General features: G+C 53.9%; 1 protein-coding gene across 2 annotated transcripts; it reads right to left on the bottom strand.

Moving 5' to 3' along the window:
* Positions 1-16,277: 16,277 nt before the first annotated feature.
* PCK1 (phosphoenolpyruvate carboxykinase 1) lies at positions 16,278-21,525 on the bottom strand. Of its 2 annotated transcripts, none has more exons than XM_037812122.1 (10): positions 21,414-21,525; positions 20,975-21,238; positions 20,308-20,489; positions 19,702-19,905; positions 19,372-19,559; positions 18,899-19,061; positions 18,227-18,451; positions 18,005-18,136; positions 17,490-17,585; positions 16,278-17,312 (listed from the first exon to the last, which is right to left on the bottom strand). In XM_037812122.1, exons 2-10 carry the CDS (start codon positions 21,196-21,198, stop codon positions 16,858-16,860), a joined length of 1,869 nt encoding a protein of 622 aa, XP_037668050.1. In that variant the 5' UTR covers positions 21,199-21,238; positions 21,414-21,525; the 3' UTR covers positions 16,278-16,857. The 2 variants fall into 2 exon arrangements, with proteins under 2 accessions (XP_037668050.1, XP_037668051.1); XM_037812123.1 differs by having other exon boundaries at positions 20,975-21,261; positions 21,414-21,497.
* Between the last annotated feature and the right edge of the window lie 887 nt (positions 21,526-22,412).

Here is a 22,412-nt window from a genome sequence, read left to right as displayed (position 1 = left end):
GGAGCGGGTCCCGAGAGGGAGGCATTTCGCACTGCACTGCAGGCCCCTTCCCTGCCCCTCAGCCACGGTGTGACCTTGGCAGAGCACGGTGACCTTGCTGAGCCCCATTTTCCTCCTCTGTGGACTGAGGTTCGGGATGGTACCCTCACAGGGACCCACAGAGCCCTGCAGCCTCTGCACCCTCAGGGTCTCGTCCGAGCAAGCAGCTACAGAGGGGGCAGAGGCGAGGGGCGAGGAAGCACAGATCTCTCCAAGTGAGGGTCCCTTGCATCTTTACCACCATCCAGAATCAGGCTCAGCCAGGGCTTCTCCCTGGGAGTGGAAAAGAAGGGCAGCCGTCAGCAATTCAATGCCTCCCTTACCTAGAGACCCAGGCCCAGAGGGAGCAAGGGCCCCAACCAGGCTCACGGAGCAAATTCGGGACAAGGGCCTCCAGCCCAAGGTCTTCCTGCTGCTGCAGAGAAGACCTTGGTGGCAGCCGGGCCTGCTCTGAGCCCCTTGGAGCAGAGTTGCTGGCATTGCACGGAGCTCATCCTTCTTTCCCTGACCTCCTTCCAGCCTTCGAGCCCCAACTGCAAAGCCTGTCAGGGGCCCCCAGTTCTCTCCACTCCACAGTGAGAAGTGGGAGCTTACATCGGCGGGGGGCACCCTAGATGGATGGCCCAGGAAGGCCCTGGGAGGAAGTGACACCTGAGCTGAGTCCTGGAGATGAGAAGGAGCCAGCCATGCAAAGAGCTAGCAACAAATGACCCAGGCAGCAGGCACAGCCTGTGCAAAGGCCCTGGGGTGGCCCGACCCCAGGCCAGCAGGCTGCAATGCAGTTAGCAGGTGGGTCAGTGGCCTGGGATGAAGGCAGAGAGGCACAGACAGGAGCTGGGGCAGCCAAAGAAGGCTTTTAAGAGGTCATATCTGAGTCCCAGCCGGGCATAGTGGATATCGCAGCTGCCTTCCTCCAGGGCCAGTGGAGACTTTGTGAATTAGGAAAAGGGGGTCCCCACAGAATGAATATAATGAAAATGGCAGCCCTCCCTAAGTGTTGGTGAGGATGTGGGCTCCCCCGGAACTCTCATCCCCTGCTGGTGGGGTGCAAAGTGGGAATCTGTTGGGCAATTCCTTTCAGTTACCCAGACACCCACCCTCTGACCCAGCAGTGGAAGCCGTGGGTTCCACTTCCCAAGAGAAAGTGCCCCACAAGACCACTCCGGGAATGTCAAAACAGACCAACTGGAAACAGCCCTGATACCACCGTGGTACCGTGGGCACTGCCCAGCGGGGCCTGAGCGGGAGTTACAGACGTGCGCAGCCACACGGACAAAGCAAACAGCCCTCACATTGAACAGAAGAAGCCAGATACAGAAGAGCACAGTGGATGTTTCTACGTCTGTCATGGAATCCCAGGTCCATCATGGATAAGGCAACCCTCATCTCTAGTGATGGCAAGAAGCACAGGGGCTGGGGCTGGGGGATCACTGGGGAAAGGAATGATGGAATGTCCAGAGCTTGAGCTGGGTGGTGGTTACGCACAGGAGTACACGTTTGTCAAACCTCACACTGGACACTGAAGACCTGCCTGCTTTACTGCATGTAAACTGTGCCTCTGCAAACAGCATCTTTACAACGGGGACCCCGGTTGGATTTGGGGTCCCACATCCCCTCCCGGCTCCTTTTCCATCGGCCCAGGTTTCGCAGGCAGGAGCAGAAGTTCAGAGCAGATCCGGGCCGGGGGCTCCTGAGGCCACAGCCCCCGCGTGGGCGGCCACATCCATCTCATTAGCACTGAGCCGGCTCCGGCGGCTCCTGAATATTCATCTGATTTACGGGCCGCCGGCAGCTTTATGAGTCGGTCCACCGATACCTGCGCCGGTCATCAATCTTCCCCCGAGATTCTGCCTCTGCCAGTAACTCATGAATTAAAGAGGCCCCGGCGGGCCCCGCAGCCGCCCGCCCTCGGCGCGTCGTGACGGAAGGGGGGCCCGACTGGGAGCAGAGCGCCGCTGCCGTCTGCCGCCGTGGCCTGGGGTGACCCTCCGCGGCTGCCTGCAGTCGGGAAGAGAGGCTGGGAGCCCCCAGGGCGGCCCCCTCCCCGCGCTGAGCCTCAGTTTCCCCATCTGTAGAACTGGAGGGGGGAGCACCTGGGTGGGGGGTGCTGGGGTGGAGGCAGGGATGCTTGCTGTTGGGATTGTTTGGAGGGCCTGGAAGGGATGGGGGTGCTCTCAGCAAACGCCCCTCAGTTTTCCCATCCTCAGAGGGGTCCCTGGAGAGGCCGCACGCAGGTCACAGATGTTGTTGTTTTTATCCTGGAAGAAGCAGATGTGACAGGTTTTACCATCTTCGAGGTGTTTTCAGGGCAGACTCCGGGGCAGGGACTCAGGGCAGCAATATCTCTCTGCAAGGCCCGGGGGTGTCCCTCACTGCCCCGTGCACCCCACCCCGTGCCTGCTGCAGAGGCAATGCTCGATGAACCAGCAAGGGGTTGAGCCAAACAACACCCAACCAGTGAGACATTGGTGGCCTCTGGAAAGGCGAGGGGGCTCCCAGGCCCCCTCCATCCAGGCCAGCAGATGGTCAGGGAGGTAGAGGGCAGGGGTTGCAAGCAGGACCTGCCTGGGGTCAAATCCCAGCTCTGCGCCTGACCCCCTGTGTGTCCCGGGCAAGTGCCTCAGTCCTTGCACCCCATAAGCAGGACATGGGGGTTGTCATGGCCTCCGAGGGCAGGGTGGGGACCGGGAAGGGCAGCCAGCCCTCTGTTTCAGCGGGGCCACCTGTAGGGTCAGCTCCGACGGTCATCAGCAAATGTCTGCCAGATGCTGGGCCCTGCGCTGCCTCTCAGGAGTTCACTCAGCAAATGCTCACTAGTCCCTGCAGGTCACTCGAAGCTCGGTACCTGCTCCCAGGGTCTGCCTTAAGGAGGGTAGTGACGGAGGCCCAGGCCCCCTCCCCAGTCCCTGCTCTCACCCGCTCTCTGCCATGTGGTCGGCCTCCCGGGACTGCAATTTGCCACAACCACCTCGGCCAAGGCGCAGCCAGGCTGCAGGGTGCCCTTCCTGCCTCTACATGACTGGGTGCAGACCGAGGGCTGTTTCGGGGAGCTGGAGCTGCCTCCCGGCTTGGTCCTTGGGCTCCCCTGATGGCAGCCGCTGCAGTCATGTGGCCCACGACAGAACTCCTATCTGAGGACCTCCGTGTGATGCTCCAGTACACAGAGGAGACAGGGACCCCCCTCTGAGCTCGGGCCGTGTTCCCCTTCTCTACACACTGCCAACCCCACCAGGGGGAATGGAAGCACAGAGAGGCTCAGTGACTTGCCCTGGGTCACACAGCTCAGGACTGTCCGAGTGCACAAGCCCCTGCAGCAGCCCAGTGCAGCCACCCCAGCCCTGCTCACTGCAGGAAGCACGTCTGTCGGTGTCAGGGTTCAAGACAAGGCTCGTCTCTCTGCACACCAACTGTATGGCCAGGGGAAGTCAGCTCATCTCTCTGAACCTCAGTCTCCTCCTCCACAAACCCCACAGGGTTTGGGCAGGATTAACTGGAGCCTGCAGCATCTGGCCATGCGGTGTGGTCCATGACCCCCCCACCCCCTTCTCTGGTATTGACCCCGACTCCCTGTAAGTGGAGGATCTGGGGTCAGGAGACCAGCAACCACCAGCACAGTCCTGGGATGGGGAAGGCAGAGTGAGGATGGCAGAGACCCCAAACTGGGTGTACTAGTTTGTTTACTGGTCGTTTCCTAAAGAAGGAGCCAAAGCTCAGTGGGGAGAAGTTCCCGGCTTCTGGGAACAGCACCTCCCAGGGGCTCAGCCTCTGCCACCTGACAGGGTTTCTGACCCCATGGACTTTTCACCCTGGCACAGGCTCCGGTCATGCTGGTAGTTTGTACCCTGGGTGGAAGGCAGGAGGCTAGACACGTGCAGGCTGTGGGGAGAGGGAAGCTAGAGCAGGGAGCTGGAGCCATGGCCACCCAACTGTCCCCCAGATCCCCTGGGCCCACAGCCTTGGATTTAGGTCTCTTTCCTGGTGCTTCACCCACAGCCCCTGTCCCCTCCCTCCTTCCAAGCCTGCTCTCTGGGCTCCACGCGCTGACCAGCTGGTGATGCTGACACCCCCGGCCCCATCTCTTTCTGGGAATGTGCACCCAGGGAAGAGACAGGGGTTCAAATCCCTATCCTTTCTAGCTGTAAGAACCCATTTCTATTGTCTCATCTGCAGAGTGGGGTTATCTTATCACCCAAGTGGCAGCCTTGAGGGCAAGAATTAAGATACTATCTGGAAAGCACTTGGCTAAACATTCAGTAAGTGGGAGCTACTATTATCATAATTACAGGTGCCCAATAAAGATTTGCTGACTAGATGGATGGATGGATAGTTGGATGGGTGTATGGGTGGATGGATAAACGGAAGTAGATGGATATGTGGATAGTGGACATGCATTCATCCACTATCGTCCATCTACCTATCCATCCATCCATCCATCCATCCATCCACCCCGTACCCACCTATCCATCCATCCATCCATCCATTTATCCATCCATCCACCCACCCATCCACCCATCCATCCATCCATCCATTCATCCATCCATCATCCATCCACCTACTCATCGACCCATCTGCTCATTCACCCACCCATCCAACCATCCTTCCACCCACCCACTCACCCACCTGTCCATCCACCCATCCATCCATCCTTCTACTCATCCACCCATCCACCCATCCACCTACCCATCCATCCATCTACCTGCCCACTCACCACCCATCTGCCATCCACCCACTTATCCATCCATCCACCCACCCACTCACCCATCCATCCATGTGCTCATCCATCCAACTGTGTGTGTGCGTGTGTGTGTGTGTGTGTGTGTGTGTGTGTGGTTAGGAGGATGGAGATTTGGAGAGATGATGGGTGTGTGGATGCTTGCGTGGACAATTAGATGAGTGAACAGATGGAGAGATGGATAGACAGATGGGTGGCTGGATGGCTGGAACCACAAACTATATGCTAAAGGCCTCCATCCAAAAGATGGGAGATAACAATCACTTCAGCTTCTGCCCAGTTCCACACACAGGAGCGTGGCGGCGGGGGGCAGATCACCGCAGCCTTCCCAGTCTGCTCATTAACTGACTCTCGGGGCTTGTCACCTATTCAAAACCAACAGGGCGGCAACGTGACATTTAAGATTTCCTTTCAGAAGCGGCTTGCTTGGCCTTTCACAGAACACAGCACACTGCTATTTGCTGGTTTGTGTCTCCTCCGAAAGTGCATTTGAGCCACAAGTGCGGTAATGGGCCTCATTTCCCAGGGTTCGGGGGCGAGCGTGTCCTAGAGAGTCAGGGCGCCTTCTCCAAGCTGCCCTGCCACGTTTACTCTCTGCAGCATTGCCACCGATTACTTTAATTACCCTTCAGTTAGGGGGCTTAATTTATAACTTGGTGGTAAGGAAGTACTGGAGAAAGAGTTTCCTTGGTAACCAAGTTTTTAAACACAAGATTCTCCGTGCTTTAAAAGCCACTTCTCATTTAATTTCCCTCCTGAAAATTAGCTTGGAACTTTTCAGATGCTGAAATCTTTAGCATAACAGCAGGCAGGCACTTGTTCTGAAACCACAAAAGACCTAGATTTCTCCCCTGCCAGAGGCAAGACACTGGGAGATTGTTCTTTCCTCCTCCACTTTTTCTCAGTGGGTAGGGAGGGATGGAAATGGTCGTTATGAAATGACCGTGGAGAGAAATTTTCCTGAATTCCGAATGTTCAAACTCCTAGTGCTTTGGCCTGTTTTCTGGAATTTTGGGTTGCTCGGGTTCCCAGTTGGCTGGAGTTCTGTCCGGGAGCCTCAGAGGCAGGGCTGCTGAGACGGCCCAGTGGGCTGGGCGTGTCCCACCGGCGGCCCTGGCCCCATCCCCCCAGGTTGAGGAGGCACCGCCATCCTACACCCCCAAAGCAGAGGCCACACAATTTCATAGTCTCCTCCAGGTTGAGGCTTCTCTCCCTGGATACCTCCCATCTTCAACAAGCTTCCTTGCCTCCTCGTGCCAACAAAATAAATCCCAGAGCTTTTCATCTCTGCCAGGGTGGGAGGCTCACCCACCTCTTCCTCGCTCCTCTTCCTACATCACATCCTTGACTCTGACACCACTGTCCTGCCAGCCAGCCAGGCCTTCACCATTCCATGTGCCTATCTATCCAACCATCCATCCATCCATCCATCCATCCAACCATCCATCCGTCCATCCATCCATCCATCCATCCGTCCATCCGTCCATCCGTCCAACCATCCAACCATCCATCCATCTAACCATCCAACCATCCAACCATCCATCCATCCATCCAACCATCCATCCATCCATCCATCCATCCATCCATCCATCTGTCCAACCAACCATCCATCCAACCATCCAACCATCCATCCATCCATCCATCCACCCAACCTCCAGCCATAAACATAGCCATCGCCACCATCCTCAAACACACTCCAGCCCTGCACCACCCGGTTCCTCTCTCACACCCCTTGATCCTCCTGGAATGCCTGTCATTGCCCTTTTTTTGATCTTGACCTTTCCAAACTCAACCTGATTTCATGGACACTGCTCAATTGCCACTTCCTCTGAGAAGCCTTCCCTGACTTCTCCTCCCCTTCCTCTGAGGCCGATCACCAGGCAGTTCCTAATGGGGCAGAAAATGAACCCGTAAATTCCTGCCCATGGGAAATATTGCTCCCAAAAACTTGAGGCCCGAAGTTCTTCTGTGACTTTGGGAAAAGGACAGGGCCTCCTGTGAGACCAATCCATTAGGAAGGACCGTCCTGGTCAGCTCATCTCAGTGCTTGGGGCAACTCTAAGTACCAGGCTCAGAGGGCGTTCAGTAACAATTCACTGGAGAGTGACGGTTGGCTCTTGGAGAGCTGCCATTCTTGGGGTGCACTGCCCACTGGGGAGCGGCACAGCATTTCCCTCATCAGTGAAAACCCAGGCACATTGTCTCTGGCTCAGCCACCGGAAACAGGCTGGAGTGCTGCAGTGGTTGCCCCCCTGTTTGTGCAGTGACCTAAGCCCGCAGGTTAGACAGACCCCAGGGCACCTGCCCTTTTGCTGCAGCCAACACCCACAGGACAAGGTGGTTTAACCTCTGGGTCCATCTCAGTTGGGGACGTGAAGGACGTGAGGTCTTATCAAGAGTGTTGAGACAACTTGAGTTATAACCCGGCTCCCAAGAGCCAATTCACCCCTGAAGTCAGGAGACCCAGGAGAGAGAAGATCCTCCCCAGGGAGTTGCTGGGAGGTTCAGGTGACTCCACGGGTCTGCTCTGCACAAAGTTGGACGGACATCCCAGTCCTGCCCCTTCCCAAGGATAAAATCTCACTAGGAGGTGACCCTAGGTAAACCCAGAGGCCCAAGGAGAGTGCAAACACCTCCCCTTTTCCCAAGGAGTCCTCTTGCCAGCCAGTAAGGTTTATTCTGACAACTTGGAGCAGTTTTGCAGGTTCCTGCCTGGGCAGCTGGGAGAGGGTGTGCACTGCACAACTCCAGGGGGCGCCCTTCGCACATACCCTGGGAGGGTTGGCATTTTGTACTGTGCCTCTTTGCCAAAGGAGGCTTTAGGAACTTTGATCTCCGAGTGGCACTTCTGAAAGACAAACAGAACTTTCTAGCATCATTCAGTGCCTCTTTGTTAATAAATCTCTGCCTTTGTTAATAAAATCTCTGCCTCTTTACTTCTTCCAAGAAAGATTCTCTCCCCACTAGGGACACCGGCTGGGAGAAGTACAGGAGTTGGGGTGGGGGAAAGACAAAGCTGCATCGGTCTTATCTCGCAAGAGTCTAGCTAATTGCCAGGCACATAGTAAGTGCTCAATAAATAACCATTGTTAGGGAAGGAAGAGATGGAGGAAATCGGACAGATCAGAACTTAATTCTACCACACAGATTTATTGTGCTTCTGCCCAAAGAAAAAAAGAGAGAAAGGTATCTCAACTTCCCATCTCCCTGGCTCTCCGAGGCTGACTTTGCGGCAGTGTCCTCTCTTCACCTTTTGCCTGCAGCCTGTTGAAAAAAAGAAAAAGAAAAAGCCAATCTGGCATGCTTGGCTGAGCCCCTACCTCTCCAGCCCACAGCTCTCTCCAACTTCGAGTTTAATTTCCCTAGGTCGAGAGGAAGCAAGCTGATGAACCGAGTTAATTCAAAATGTAAATTTCATCTCCTCTGGGCTAACGCGCCGCTTTACGTAACCGGGGAGCAGCTGCCGCTTGAGTCACCCAGGCCGCGGTCCCTGTCCTTCCTGGTGACGAGTCCTCGTCCTCCCCAGAGAGGCTGAGACTTCTCTTGAAGCTGCTGAACACCCCACTGTCTGGGCTGCACGGCTAGCTCATGTCCCTGAAGTCAAAACTACAGCGGCAGGTGGGCTGGCCCCACCCTGCCTTGGCAGCCGAGCTCGCCGCCAGGCTGGAGGGTCCGAGGGCACCTGGGGACACGCCCACGGGTCGAGCCGGGTCCCCCACCATCCTTCCCTAGGTCCGAGGTTGGGCGCAGTCAGCAGTTGGATGGTGACATCAAGGGGGGCAGATGGGGGGGTGCAATTGCAGGTACAGCCACAGGCCGTGGGGCTGGCAGGTGTCCTTCCCATCACTGATGTCAGCGTGGTCGGGTGGGCACGCTCGCTGCCTTGCCGCTGTCCCTGGCACCTGCGCCTGGGCTCACCAAATGCCAAGTCTACAGTCACACTGAAGAGCCTCGTGGCTCCAACCTCAGGGTGGGTTCGAGGTGGGGAGACTTCTGGGAGCCAAAGCAGAGCACCTTGCTTTACTCCTGGGGAAACTGAGGCTCAGGTAGGAAGAGACCATCCCAGAGCACCCGGGGAGTTTAGTGGCTACAGCTGTATCCCCTGGTGCTACAGGGAGGGGAGAAGAAGAACCTGCCTGCTCCTTCCCCGGGATCCTCCTTCCCTGGGATCCTCTTGCCCCTGGATCCTCCTACCCCCGGGATCCTCCTGCCCTGGAATCCTGCTGCCCTCGGATCCTCTTGCCCCTGGATCCTCCTGCCCCCGGGATCCTCCTGCCCTCAGGATCTTCCTGCCCTGGAATCCTGCTGCCCTCGGATCCTCCTACCCCCGGAATCCTCCTGCCCCTGAATCCTCCTACCCTCAGGATCCTCCTGCCCCTGGATCCTCCTACCCCTGGGATCCTCCTGCCCCCGGGATCCTCCTGCCCCGGAATCCTGCTTCCCTTGGATCCTCCTGCCCCTGGGATCCTCCTGCCCCAGAATCCTGCTGTCCCCAGATCCTCCTGCCCCTGGGATCCTCCTGTCCCTGGCTCCTCCCAGGCATGGTTCCCTGAGCCCAATGCTCCCTCCACCTCCTCAGCTGGTTTGTGGGGTTTCCTGATTCACTGGCAGGGCTGGGGCAAGAGGCCTGGTCTCCTGACTCTGGGTTTCCTCCCTCTGTGGGGTGAGGACTGGCTCGGGGTCAGAGTCAGGACCCCCGACTCAATAGCGAGTGGGGCAGCCTGGAAGTGGAGGCTCCTGGCTGTCCCAGTGCTGCCACCTGCTGGCCACAGGGGTCTTGTAGGTCTCCCCTGGACCCGGGGCCTCAGTTTCCCCTCTGGTGGCTGGTGAGATGATTTTTACGATGCTCAGGATAATTGGGAGGATTTACAGGGGCATTTGGCAACCTTGGCTCCTATCACAACAACCGAAGTTTAGAACATTTTCATCACCCTGAAGGAAACCCTGCATCCTTAGCAATCACTCCCCTTGTCCTTTCCCCCAGCCCCTGCAACCGCTCGTCTCCTTTCCTTCCCTATGGATTCGCCTGTTCTGGATGGTTCATCTGAATGGGATCATGGGACATCGGTCTTCTGTCACTAGCTTCCTTCACCTCGCATTGTGTCCACTCTGTGGTTCCCTTAGAAAGGAATACCAAAGTTTAACTTACAGTTGTGCTGTGATGTTTTCTTTTAAAACAAATTCTTTCACTCCACTAATTTTTTTTTCTCTCTGAAGTGAATCGATCATTTGCTCAAATTACCAACTGTCTGTGGATGGGGCAAAATGTGTGAAGGAGAAGTGGGCACGAAAACACTTGGAAAGCACAGAGCTAAATCCTCTCCCAGGGTCTGGGAACCCCCAGCTGTTGGTTTTTTGAGGCTGGGGACCTTTTTCTCTGCCTTTTCTCTCTGACAGGAACCATTTCTCCCAGCTCCTTTCCTTCATCCTCCCAAACTGTTCTCAAAACGGCCACCACGCCATGGCCAGCCGGGAGCCCAAGCTGAGGTTTTGCAAACAGTCAATCCCTGGATGCAACCAACTCTGAAGGACAGCTGTGGGCTCAGCCTCCTCCCCAGTCGTTTTGTCCGGAAGCAGCACCTACAACGAGTTTAATTATGCAATTAAAGTCATGTTCCTGAGCCGAGCAAATATTTACAGCACAGTTTGCTGCAAATTGCTTCACCTGGAGAAGAGCTCTGCCATGGCATGGCCGGGCAGCATGCCTGGTGCACTTTCACACATTTACAGAGCCCCTTACCGAGGGGCTGCGCAGCAAAACCGGGCTGCAATGACCCAGCCTGCGTGCGAGCAGGTGGCAGACAAGCAAGCCCCCAGGAGCATGCCCCCCTGCAAAGTCGGCAGCAGGTGTCGGCAATTGTTTCCTTGGCCCTCACCGGGTGCATTAGCGCGCCCGACCGTGACCATGTGGTGCCGGGTTCCTCTGTGGCAACCCCACGTCCCAGCTCTGCGGCTCCTCTGCTGCACATGGGAGCTCTTCTAGGAGAATCAGGGTTGCGTGGCCAGGGCACCGCTGCCCCTCCTGTAATGCACACGGCGGCCCTGGGAGGCGGCCCCTAAGAAGAGTCCTGGTGTTGAATTCCCCCAAGTCCCCCACCATGTTGAGCTTCCTGTGTGTGCAGGGGCAGGAGAACCCAAGGCAAAACTTCGGAAAAACAGGAAAAAAGTCACTTTATTTTACTCCATCTGAAGTTCACTGCTGTCTCAAGTGCCCATTTTAGCAGGCAGAGGAAACCTTATCTTGGGCCATTGACTCCAGGTTTTCTCAGTTCGGGGGCATCCCCTCCCCCCGCCAAGCTCCCCAGATTGCAGCAGTGCTGTGGGGGGTGGCTTGGGTGCAAGGGTGAGGACTCGTGTCGTATCAAGCCATTGGGGTGGTGGGGAGCAGGCAGGAGTGAGGCTCAAAGTATCTAACAACCGAGGGAGGCCATGGCCACTTAGGGAAGATTCTGGAGCCGGGTTCAGGAGCCCGTTAGCTGGGTGGGAGGTCTGGGGAGTGCTGGGGGAGGACTGGGGTGTGTGGGCCAGTAGGGGCAGTCAGGGGGCTGGGCCAATGGCTCACCTGTAGCCTGCACGGAGCATTTCCAGCTTCTTGACCTCCAGGCCCACCATATTGAATGTCACCTGCCACGTGGAGGGCTCGACATCTGTCCACACTGGTCTTGGCATCTGTGTGCCCTGGTCCCGAGGTGAGGTCTGCTCCGGTGGTCACAGACCCCCTCCCTCTCTGTCGGGCCCCTCCTGGGCACAGCACATGTGCCCAGCTCTCTCTACCACTCTCTTGGTCCCAGCCACCTTGATGAGACCCTCACCCATTGCCTTCTTGGGAGGATTTGCTTTCAATCACGAACGTGGACAACTTTCTGCAGTGCTGGGCAAGCAGCAGGCACCCGCCAGTCATCACTGTTCATGATGAGGGGCTGCTCCGGGGCTTGGAGGCCTGGGTACAGAGCTGTGTCCCCCATCCCACCACTCCAGGAGCTGGGGCCTGGGCTCCATCCTCTGCCTCCTCCGTCAGGCCTGGCACTGGCTGGGCCCTTGAGGGGTAGGGAGAGGGGGTATTTATAGGCCTAAACAAAATGGTGAAAATCCCAATCATGTCAGTGCATTCCTAGCCCCTTCCCCCTGCCAGGCTCCAAGCTGCCCCAAACTGTTCCGCCTTCACCACTAGTACCCACTCTCCCCACTAGTGCAGCCCCTTGGCCCCTGCCCTACTTCCATGGAGCCTGAACACCAGCCCTTAGGGATGCCCGATGCCAGATGGCCAGATAACATGCAGCCATTGAAAAATGATCATGTTCATCTATATTTTTTTCTTGTTTCACAAGCAAAACACAATCATTGCAGAAGAAGTAGGAGACATGAAAAAGCCCAAAGGAGAATTTTTAAAAATCACCTTAATTCCCAGAAACCATCACTGTTACCATTTGGGGGTAGTTTTTCCCCAGAGTTTTTTCTAGACGTAGGTATACAAATACTCAATAAGCTTTTATTATTTACCTTTTTCACACAAAAGTGGGTGGGAAATACTGCATGTCAATAAAGTCCTTTAGCAGAGCCATTTTCAATAGTTTCCTGGTTGGCTTTACTCGGAGGAACTACTGTTTACTGAAGCAATCCCCCACGGCTTGGGGTTTGGGTGGGTTCCTATATTTTCGCCAGTACGAACAACCCCATAATGAGCATCCTGGGTCTAAAGCCATGTGCATATCCATGACTGTTACCCAACACATTTTTTTTTATTTTTAATGTAATTTTATTGAGATATAATCACGTAACATACAAACATTCAAAGTGTACAATCAGTTGTTCACAGTATCGTCATATAGTTGTGCTTTTATCACCACAAACTTTGGATGTTTCCATTAGTCCAAAAAATAAAAGTAAAGTTAAAATAAAAAAGAACCTCCAAAACATCCCATTCCCCTCTTCTCCCCATTGGTCATTTACTTTTTTTTTTAATACAGTTTAATTGAGATAGATTCACACACCTTACAGTCATCCACAGTATACAATCGATTATTCACAGCACCATCATAGTTGTGTGTTCATCACCAGAATCAATTTTTGAACCTTTTCTTTACTCCAAAATGAGAATAAAAGCAAAAAGAACACCTAAATCTTTCCATCCCCTCCATCCCACCCTATTCTTTATCTAATTTTTGTCCCTATTTTCCCACTCATTTGTCCACACACTGGATAAAGGGAGTGTGAACCACAAGGTTTTCGCAGTCACACAGTCACACTGTGCAATCTATGTAGTTATACAATCATCTTCAAGAATCAAGGTCACTGGGTTGCAGTTTGACAGCTTCAGGTATTTTCCTCTAGCCATTCCAACACACTAGAGCCTAAAAGGTGATCTCTAGATAGTGCATAAGAAAACAACCTCCAGAGTGACCTCTTGACTCCATTTGAAATGTCTCAGCCACAAGAACCTTATTTTGTTTCATCTCTCTTCCCCCTTTTAGCCAAGAAGATCTTCTCAACCCCACAGTGCTGGGTCCAGGCTCATCCCCAGGAGTCGTTTCCCACATTGCCAGGGGGATTCACACCCCTGGGAGTCACGCAGGACACAGTTCTTAATGTTAGAATCCCTGGGCACAAACCCAGGACCTTTTTCTAAGCAGCTGGAGAAGGGGGACGGTGGCCACCACTGGGGAGGGTTTTGCCACACAAGGAGAAAAAAAACGCCCCCACTCTCCCGATGGGCTTTTCTCTCCAGCCCCACCATCAATCCCTCGTCTTGCAATCAACAGCGGAAGTAGAACCAGTGCGTGCAGCGCATGGAAGGCAGATTCCCACCCCAGAGTCGGAGCTGGTCATCGTGGGATGGCTGCCTGGGAGGGGAAAAACAAAACCGAGCAGAGCTGCCCGGCGGCACCCACGGTGTTGTGCTAAGGCCCTTAACTGTGTCATTTCATTCTATCTCTTCAACTCCCGGCCAAAGGTACAATTATTGTCCCCATTTCACAGTTGAGGAAGCTGGGGCTCCGGGCGTCAGGCAATCGCCTAAGATCACATGGCTGGTGAGGGGAAGAGCCGTGACTCACACTGGGACCCCTGACTCCAGGGTCCACGCTGAGCTGGGCTGCCTCCTTTTATCCCCACTGGACCCCAGTGGGGGGGTGGCATTATCTCTGCTGCACAGACAAGGAAATCAAGGCTCAGCCAGACAAGGTCACTCAATTAGGGAAAGGAAGGAGGGCAGAAGGGGGAGGTGGGTGAGCAGCCCTTGCCCCTAGATGGTCTCACGGGTACCCTCTTAGTGCAACTGCCAAGGGCAAGGACAAAGCAGAGGCTCTGCCCTGGCCCAGAGTCCTCTGGCAGGCAGGTGGGTCCAGGGACTGGAAATAACATGCCATGTGGGGGCTAGAGGGGCAGGGGGGCAGACCTGGCTCTGGGGTTAGTGTGGGCCCCCAGAGTTGGGAGAGAAGACCAAGAGTCCATGGGCCCTGGCACCCCTGTACCATCACCCATCCCACCTCCAGCCTGCCTCCCTGCCACGTTCCCACTGGCTGCCCTGTCGTCCTGATGCAATATTTGTTGTATGCCTACTGTGCCCTGGTCTTTAGCCCAGGTGTCAACATGGCTCCAGGAACTCATCAAGGTCAGGGGGCAGCTCCTACGTGGGATCCCAATAGAAGACGTCAGTCCCTGTGTTGGTTTGGGGGCCGTGTGGAGAAGAGGGGAGGGCTGAGCTGGAATCAGGAGACTCTGGGCCTCCATTCTCGCTCCAGCCCCACCTCCTGGAAGGACAAGCCTCTCGCCTTCTCAGAGCCTGTGTGGCCACCAGCAAGGCGGGCTGGGCTGGGTGTGTTCCTGACTTGCAGGGTCCGAGGCAGGACAAGATAATGCTGGGGAGTGAAGTCATAGTATCCTCACTGCTGTAGCCAGAGGTCCTGGCACAGAAACCAGGGCTTGGAAACAGATGGAACACTCAGGAGGCACAGTTTGGGGAAACTAAGTCAGGACCAAGAGTAAATGTTGAGTCCCTTGGAGGCCCTTGAAAACTCATTTGGTGTAAGTCAGCTCCTCTAGGCTGTCCCCCAGGCTTCCAGGGCCTGGTAGCAACATGGTCATACTGGGCTGGGGGTGATACTGGGCTGGGGTAGGCACTTCAGGAAGCCCATGAGATGACCACCTTTGCAAAGAGACTCAAAACCACTGAAGGCCTGGCCTAGTCCTCCGGGGCAAAGGGCATGCATTTTAACAAGGATGCACAAACGACACTCAGGCAGCCCCTCTCTGGGGACCAGGGAACTGCCCCCAAGGCCATCGGGGAGTGGAGAAATGGAGGCTGGAGGCCTGGGTCCTGACACCCGCCACCCCCAGCAGAGGGGCTCCTGCTTCGTCTCTTTTAGGCATGTTTGTGAGTCAGAATACACGGCAAGAAAGTATTTTGCGTCTGAAAGAACAAACAAGTTTGAAAGCTGCTGATTTAAATTAATACAGCAGACAGCATTTAATTCCATCAAATGTTTTTTTCCCCCATCAGTGGTTTTAGAGTTAGAATGTGCTGGTTTCTCTGGAGAGCTGGGTCAGACTCTCAGCTCCCTGAAGGGGAAAAAACTACAGCTGCTAATTCCCGGCCCTGTGGGGCTCTCTGGCCTTGGCCCCCCACCTATCAAATTGAGGGGGAGGGTGGTCTCGGCTTCACCCTCCACACGGAGCTGCTGTAAGGAACAAAGGGGTTTAGGGGAACGAGAGTTTGTGAGCTGTGAGAGCCGGAAGCCTGAGGTGTCCTGATGAGCGTTGAGAACAAGCCTGCTCACCTGGGTGCGGTAAAGGCAAAAGCCAATTTAACAGCCTGGGCCCAGGGATGAAAGTACAACTTGAGGAAAGTAGCATTTATCTGCAGAATGAATGTGCAGTATAAAGTTTATGGTTTGTTTGGATTGTTCCGGAACACCCAATAAATGTTGGCAGCAGAGGAGACCAGGTGAGGGCTTGAGGCCTAGCTGGGGCCAAGCCACACCTGTAGCCTCCCAAAACAACCTAAAAGGATGCTTGGTATACAGAAGGAGCTCAATTAATGCTTGTGCCAGTGTGACCCCTGTGGCCCTACCTTCAGAAGAACACTCTCCTCGGGATGTCTCCCTAGGGATGACAGTTGAGCAAAGTTTTGCTCAAGAAAGAGATGATGGACAAAAGCCCGTGAAACTCTACACCTCATATTCTTGTGAATGGCAGAAGTCCCAGACCCATATCTCTGTCGAAAAGCACATGTTTACTCATCCCTGCTCCAGATACAAAAGCCCACCATTTTCGGTTCTGTCGACACTGATCAGAGCCTGCATCCTGTGGCCTCCAGCTCCCGCTGTCTCTGCTCCGGTGCCCACCATCAGGCTCCCTCCTGCTCTCTCCATCCGTTCGACCCACCCCCTGTGCACGGGGGACCCCGAACGGCCCCAGGGTCATCGACAGAACTGTAGAGCGCGACATGCCCAATCTGACATGTCCTCTCCTCTGGATGGTCCAAATGAGAAAAAACAAGCAAAGCAAATCCATTTTTTCTATAAAATTTTATTTTGTAATTTTACAAGAAGCAGTAAGGGAACAATTTGAAATTATACAAAGGTAAGGAACTGTGGTATATAAAAATAACTTAACAACATGCATTAGTAATAAAGTACAGTTTCTTTCTAGGAACAACTAGTAGGTAATCTTTCCCGAGATTTTTCCAAAGGTATTCAATATATTTTAGATAATAGCACATATGGACACACACACAAATATGCCACACACACAGACATATAGAGCTCAAGTATTTTTTCTGTGCATTCCAGCTAACTGATACAGCTAAAGTGGAAAGAAAAAACAGAAAGACAAAAAAGTCTGAGTGTCCTTAACGTTGACCAAACTATGCATTGGCTAGGGAGAGCTGGGGACAGGCTAAGATTTCCCCTCCCAGTCCGTGGTTCTTGTTTGAATGATTAAAGTGTGCCTTTTGGGTGTGAACATCGGCGTGGTCATTTTCACGCTGTGGATGGCGGCAGTTGAGGAAACCCCACCTTCTCTTGGTCCCAGAGCAGCTTACTAAATGGAAGGGGGATGATTTTAAAGGTGAGGGTCTCAGGTTCTGATTACATCTGGCTTAGTCTTCGCTTCAGGGCGAGGACCTCTCTCTCAATCTCATGGGGGAGGTCAGTGTTGACTTGCTCCTCCAGGTACTTGTGGATCTCCTCCACCTCCTGCTCCCAGAACTCCTTGGAGATGCTGAAGAGTTCCTCCGTGTCAATGCTGCCCAGGCCTTCCAGATTCAAGGCCCCCTCCGCAGGGATGTAGCCGATGGGCGTGAGCCGGGCACAGTCCTCCCCGTTGATTCGGTTGAACATCCACTCCAGCACCCGGGAGTTCTCTCCAAAGCCTGGCCAGAGGAATTTGCCTTCCTTGTCCTTCCGGAACCAGTTGACATGGAAGATCTTGGGCAGCTTGGCTGCTGGGCGCTGGACCATGCTGAGCCAGTGGGCCAGGTATTTACCAAAGTTGTAGCCAAAGAAGGGCCTCATGGCAAAGGGGTCGTGCATGATGACTTTGCCTATTAAACAGAGCAGGGCACTCCATTGGTAAATGACATCCTGCTAAGGACAATACTGACCACCATTTATTGTTGAGATCAGCAAGCTTGGTGTTCTTTCTTTCTCATTCTCTCCAAACACAAAGAGAGAGCCCTAATCACCCTTCTTGGTAGTTTCAAACCCTGACTTTGATTTACCTTTGTGCTCAGCAGCTGCTGTGGCCTCTGACCTCATGGCTGCCCCCACAAATACTCCATGCTGCCAGTTGAGAGCTTCATAGACTAGAGGGACACCTGCAACAGGAACAAAGAAATAGCTCTTAAAGGCTTTGACATGCGGACTTGCAGGCTGGCAACGTCATCTTACAGGTTGGAAAGACAAAACAGCAAAACAATGTCTTTCTCACTCAGCTAATTTTGCATTCACAAAGCTCAAGTGCAGAAAACCACTGAGTCAAAATTGCCCCACTGTGGCCATGTCAAGAAAAACAAACTCAGTTGAGTTACATAAGATCAAGGACCAGAAAGGTTCTAGGCGACCAGAGGGCTGCTCCCATACTTGAGCTTTCCAATCATCCTGGGTTTTGGAAAGGAAGCTCTTGATCTCTGACACCCTCAGACCAGGTCATTGGTCACAGAAAAGGAAAGATTTCACGGGAGCCCCTCCGTGGCTGACACACTGTGTTCTCAGCCTGAGTGAAGGAGACACTCACCAGCAGGTCTGCGGCCTCCAAAGATGATGCCCTCGATGGGGACACCTTCCGGAGACTCCCATGCAGGGTCGATGATGGGGCACTGGCTGGCAGGGGTGCAGAATCGCGAGTTGGGGTGGGCGCAAGGTTCCCCTGAAACAGGAGAGCAAGAGGCCACTTGGGGCCTGGCCCGAGCAGGTGGCACCTGCAGCTACAGCCCACGGCCTCCGGAGGGAGCCTCACCATCCCCAGGACGCCACTCCCTGTTCTTCCATGAGGTGAGTGTGACGCCTGCAGCCAGAGGCTCCTCAATGCCCTCCCAGTAAACACCCCCGTCACTGGTCTCGGCCACGTTGGTGAAGATCGTGTTCTTCCGGATGGTCTTGATGGCGTTGGGGTTTGTCTTCACAGAGGTCCCAGGGGCAACGCCAAAGAATCCGTTTTCTGGGTTGATGGCCCTTAAGTTACCTGGAAAGTTACAAGCCAGAGATGTAGAAGTGAATGTTTAGCAAAGCAAGACATGCATTCTTATATCTTGCTGAGCTTTTTTTATACCAAGTTCTCAAAACCTTTTCCCCCCTCCCTAGAATATACATTTATCTTTTTTCACCAAAGCATTATATTAAATTTTGAGACTTTTACAACCCTTTTCATCCTCATTAGTTTTCTACCAATACAATTTTAACAAATTTATGTATGTAAATGAAAAGCAGCATATGGCCCCATTTGAATCCAGATTCAATATTATGTGAAAGCATGTTTACAGAATACATATTTCAAAGGATTCGGAAAATCCGAATAACTGAATTGAAAAATCATCCTCACACTGTGGACACAGAAGAAATCGGCATGTTTTGTGGGCCAAAAATTCATTTCGGTCCAACTATTTTCAGCAGCCAGGCCAAGAAGAGTCACCTTGCTCGTCAAATCTCATCCAGGCGATATCGTCGCCAACGCACTCTATCTTCCACCCTGGGAGCGTGGGGGTCATCATAGCCAGGTTGGTCTTCCCGCAGGCACTTGGAAATGCCGCCGCCAGGTACTTCTTCTCACCCTCAGGGTTGGTAATACCCAGGATCTGGTGGGGAATAAAATTCGCCATTAAGATCTTAGTTCCTTTCTCCCCTAGGGTCAAGATCTCAGTCCAGAAAAGTGTCTGGACGGTTCTTAAGATCTGTTTCTGCAGGTATCCATACCAAGTTTTTAAAACAATGAATCCCAGAGGAATTCCATGAGTCCCGCTGGTTTGGGAACCTTCCCGGGAGGGGTATCCTGGAGATTTATCACTGGTTGATGGGACTCCCATCCCTCCTTGCCATCTGTACTGGACCCCCAACTCCCCCGAGGGGGCTGCTACTATGTGCAGTTAGGACGTCCCGTCCCCTCACCAGCATGTGCTCCGCTAGCCACCCTTCTTCCTTGGCCAGCCGGCTGGCAATTCTAAGAGCGAAGCACTTCTTCCCGAGGAGGGAGTTCCCGCCGTACCCACTCCCAAAGGAGATGACCTCTCTGCGGTCAGGGAGGTGGGCGATGAGCGTCAAGTCCGGGTTGCAGGGCCAGCTGTTGACCAAGGGCTCTGCCAAAGAGGACGTGTCCCACGTGAGCAAGCCACGTCCCTGCCCGGAGATCCCCAGGGCATGGGTGGCCAGCTGGTGCAGGGGACTGAGGTCACGCTGACTTTTTAATTCTAACTTTTGGTTCTGAAATAAGAAGCTTACTTTGCAAAGGCAAAGGGCACCCGACGGAGTGGAGGCACTTGATGAATTCCTTGTCACCCAGCGCTTCCAGGACCGGCGTGCCCATCCGAGTCATGATGCGCATGCTGGCTACCACGTAGGGCGAGTCAGTCAGCTCGACACCGATTTTTGACAGCGGCGAGCCCAGCGGCCCCATGCTGAAGGGGATGACGTACATGGTGCGACCTGCGGGTTGGTCAGTGGGCGCTGATGAGAGATGGCCCGAGACCCCCAAAGGCAGCTAAAATTGCTCTCCTAGTCAGCCCTGCTCTCACAGTCTCCCATCAGCCCCCCAGTTTAAAGGAGTTCACTGGAAAGTGAGCAGAGTGCAAAGAGTTTTCATGCTGCGCAATTGGGTTCGAGCAAGATATTTCAAATCCACATACATGGAAATATTTTTCCATGTTCATTTGAGATAAACCCAGAACTGAAGTGTGCATTTTCAATATATTACCAATTTCACATATGGAATTTGAAAGATATCCGAGGCCGTGGGAGTCTCCATCATGATTTAGAATCACTATTAAGACAGATGCTCTAATGAAAGATTTGCTGATATTTTGCCCAAGGAAATAAATGTTTATTCACCTTTCATGCACCCTGGAAATCTGGCATTGAATGCTTTCTCGAAGTCCTCCTCAGACATCCAATGACCCAGCTGGCTGAGGCCCACTTTAGGGATGGGCACTGTGTCCCTCTGTTCATGGGTAACGATGACTGTCTTGCTTTCAATCCTGGCCACATCCCTGGGGTCAGTGAGAGCCAACCAGCTGCAGAAAGACAAAGCACAAGGGTTAGGAATGGAGAGGGCAGGGCTGCTATTCTGTGCTGTCTCCATGCCCGGGAGCCCCTGCAGCCAGCCTCATCTCAGAAGGGACCAGTCCTCCTCGTCGTTGTGTTCTCCACCATGCCTGCAGGCTGCTGAGCGCACTGAAAACGCTCAGGAAGTGTGAGCCACCAAACCAACCAGGACGCAGTCAGCTGGTCCCTTGCTGGACGACAAGCTCATCCTTCAGGACGCGTGCTGTCTTCCTTTCCTTTTTATCAGTGATCTGGTTTGCTAAGAGCTGTTGTGTGTGCACTCACTTAAGGCTTAGGGTGCTCTACTGATGTCCTAAAATCAAAGTTTATGTGATTCCGATTTTTAAAAAAAGTTATTCAAGAGTCTCTGAAAGGTCTTCTTCGACTCCCTCTACCACCAATACCAAGGAGGCGGAGGCGCCCCATGGGCGGGAGCCAGGGTGCCCTGACTTACCAGTTGTCATACTTCCTCAGCCTCTTGGTCATGCCCTGTGCCTCCATGTCCTCCAGCAGCCGCTGGTTCTCGCCCTCGGAGCCATCGCAGATGTGGATGAGGTCCGGCTGGCACAACTTGGCGCTGCTCTCCACGAACTCCCGCACTGCCTGGGCCAGGTCGTCTAGGCTGCCCTGGACAACTATGGCCGAGAAGTTAAGGCCATTGGGCAGCTGGGGAGGCATTTCTGCAGATCTGTGCTAAGGGGTGCGGCTGCCGAGTTACCTGAAATAGAAAACACGGGCTCCCTGAGCAGAGCCCCAACAGGTGCTGTCAAGCCAAGCCGACAGCTGTGTTTGGGTTGTGCATCACCAGCCGGATGTTGGTCTAAGGGAAAAAGAAAACGAGGTCGTATCATCTTTGCAATTTTTAGAAATGTAAATAAGAAGGCTCTGCTTACTTTTCTTCCCTTTGGACGATCTCGACGAGAGATCCCAGGGTTTCTTTCCAGGTTCTTCCCGCTGGTGAGCGCGTGTTCCCTGTGGGAAGGCTGTGCTGGGGAGTGGAGCCTCCGGGCCTTAAATACCCTGCAGGAAAGGCCCGGCCCCTGGGCGGCGCCCTGGAGGCTTGTCTCTGACGCCAGGGCCAGATTGCTGGCTCACAGCCACTGTCCACTAGGCTTTGGACCGACTCGCCACAATGAATTCCAGGAAATAATCACTGAACAGATCACCGTTAATGAATGCCGGGAGACCCCTGGCCCCTGCACCAACCACGGCGAGTTCTTACATAACTTCAAATTGACTGGAACTTTGACCCAGTTCACTGCTGATGCAAAACACACTGCCCTTTCCTTGACAGGCAGGTGAGGTTGAGGATGAGACTGGCCGCAGCACCTCCTGGATCTCACAAAATGTGCCAATGGCTGCTGGTTGGCAAAACACCGCAGTGGCGAGATGTCAGCCATAGTCAAAGGCTTCCACAGTGAAGGGGCCCTAAAGCTAAAGGTCTGCAACATCTAAATTAGGTGGGGGCTCATCGCTTTACTGAGTGCTCACCATGCACCCCCCTCCACCCCCAATAGAAACTCCGAGAGGGCAGGGACTTGGGCCCATGGTGGCCCCTGCTATCTACAGGGCCCAGTGCACAGTTGGGGCTGGGTGAAGTGTGCCGGGTACCATCCCAAGTGCTTCACACCCACCTAGTCGTTAGGTCCTCACCATGTTGACTTGGGGGCTATGTTCAGACAAGGAAATGAGGCACAGAGAGCCTGGCAGCTACTCCCAGCTGGTGGGAGGCTGAGGGAGGATTTGAACTCAAGCAAGCTGGGTTCCAGAGCACCAATTCAGATGGCCCCTTGGGAGGTACTATTGTCCTTTCTGGAACTGTCCTGGGATCCTCCACATAGTTCTAGGCCGAACGTAGTTTGTCCTGGAGTCAACTGGACACTTTTTGCCAC

Source organism: Choloepus didactylus, chromosome 19, assembly GCF_015220235.1.
Source record: "Choloepus didactylus isolate mChoDid1 chromosome 19, mChoDid1.pri, whole genome shotgun sequence".
Lineage (NCBI taxonomy): Eukaryota > Metazoa > Chordata > Mammalia > Pilosa > Megalonychidae > Choloepus > Choloepus didactylus.
Note: the sequence above shows the minus strand (reverse complement) of the source record. Positions and strands in the feature narration are given on the sequence as shown.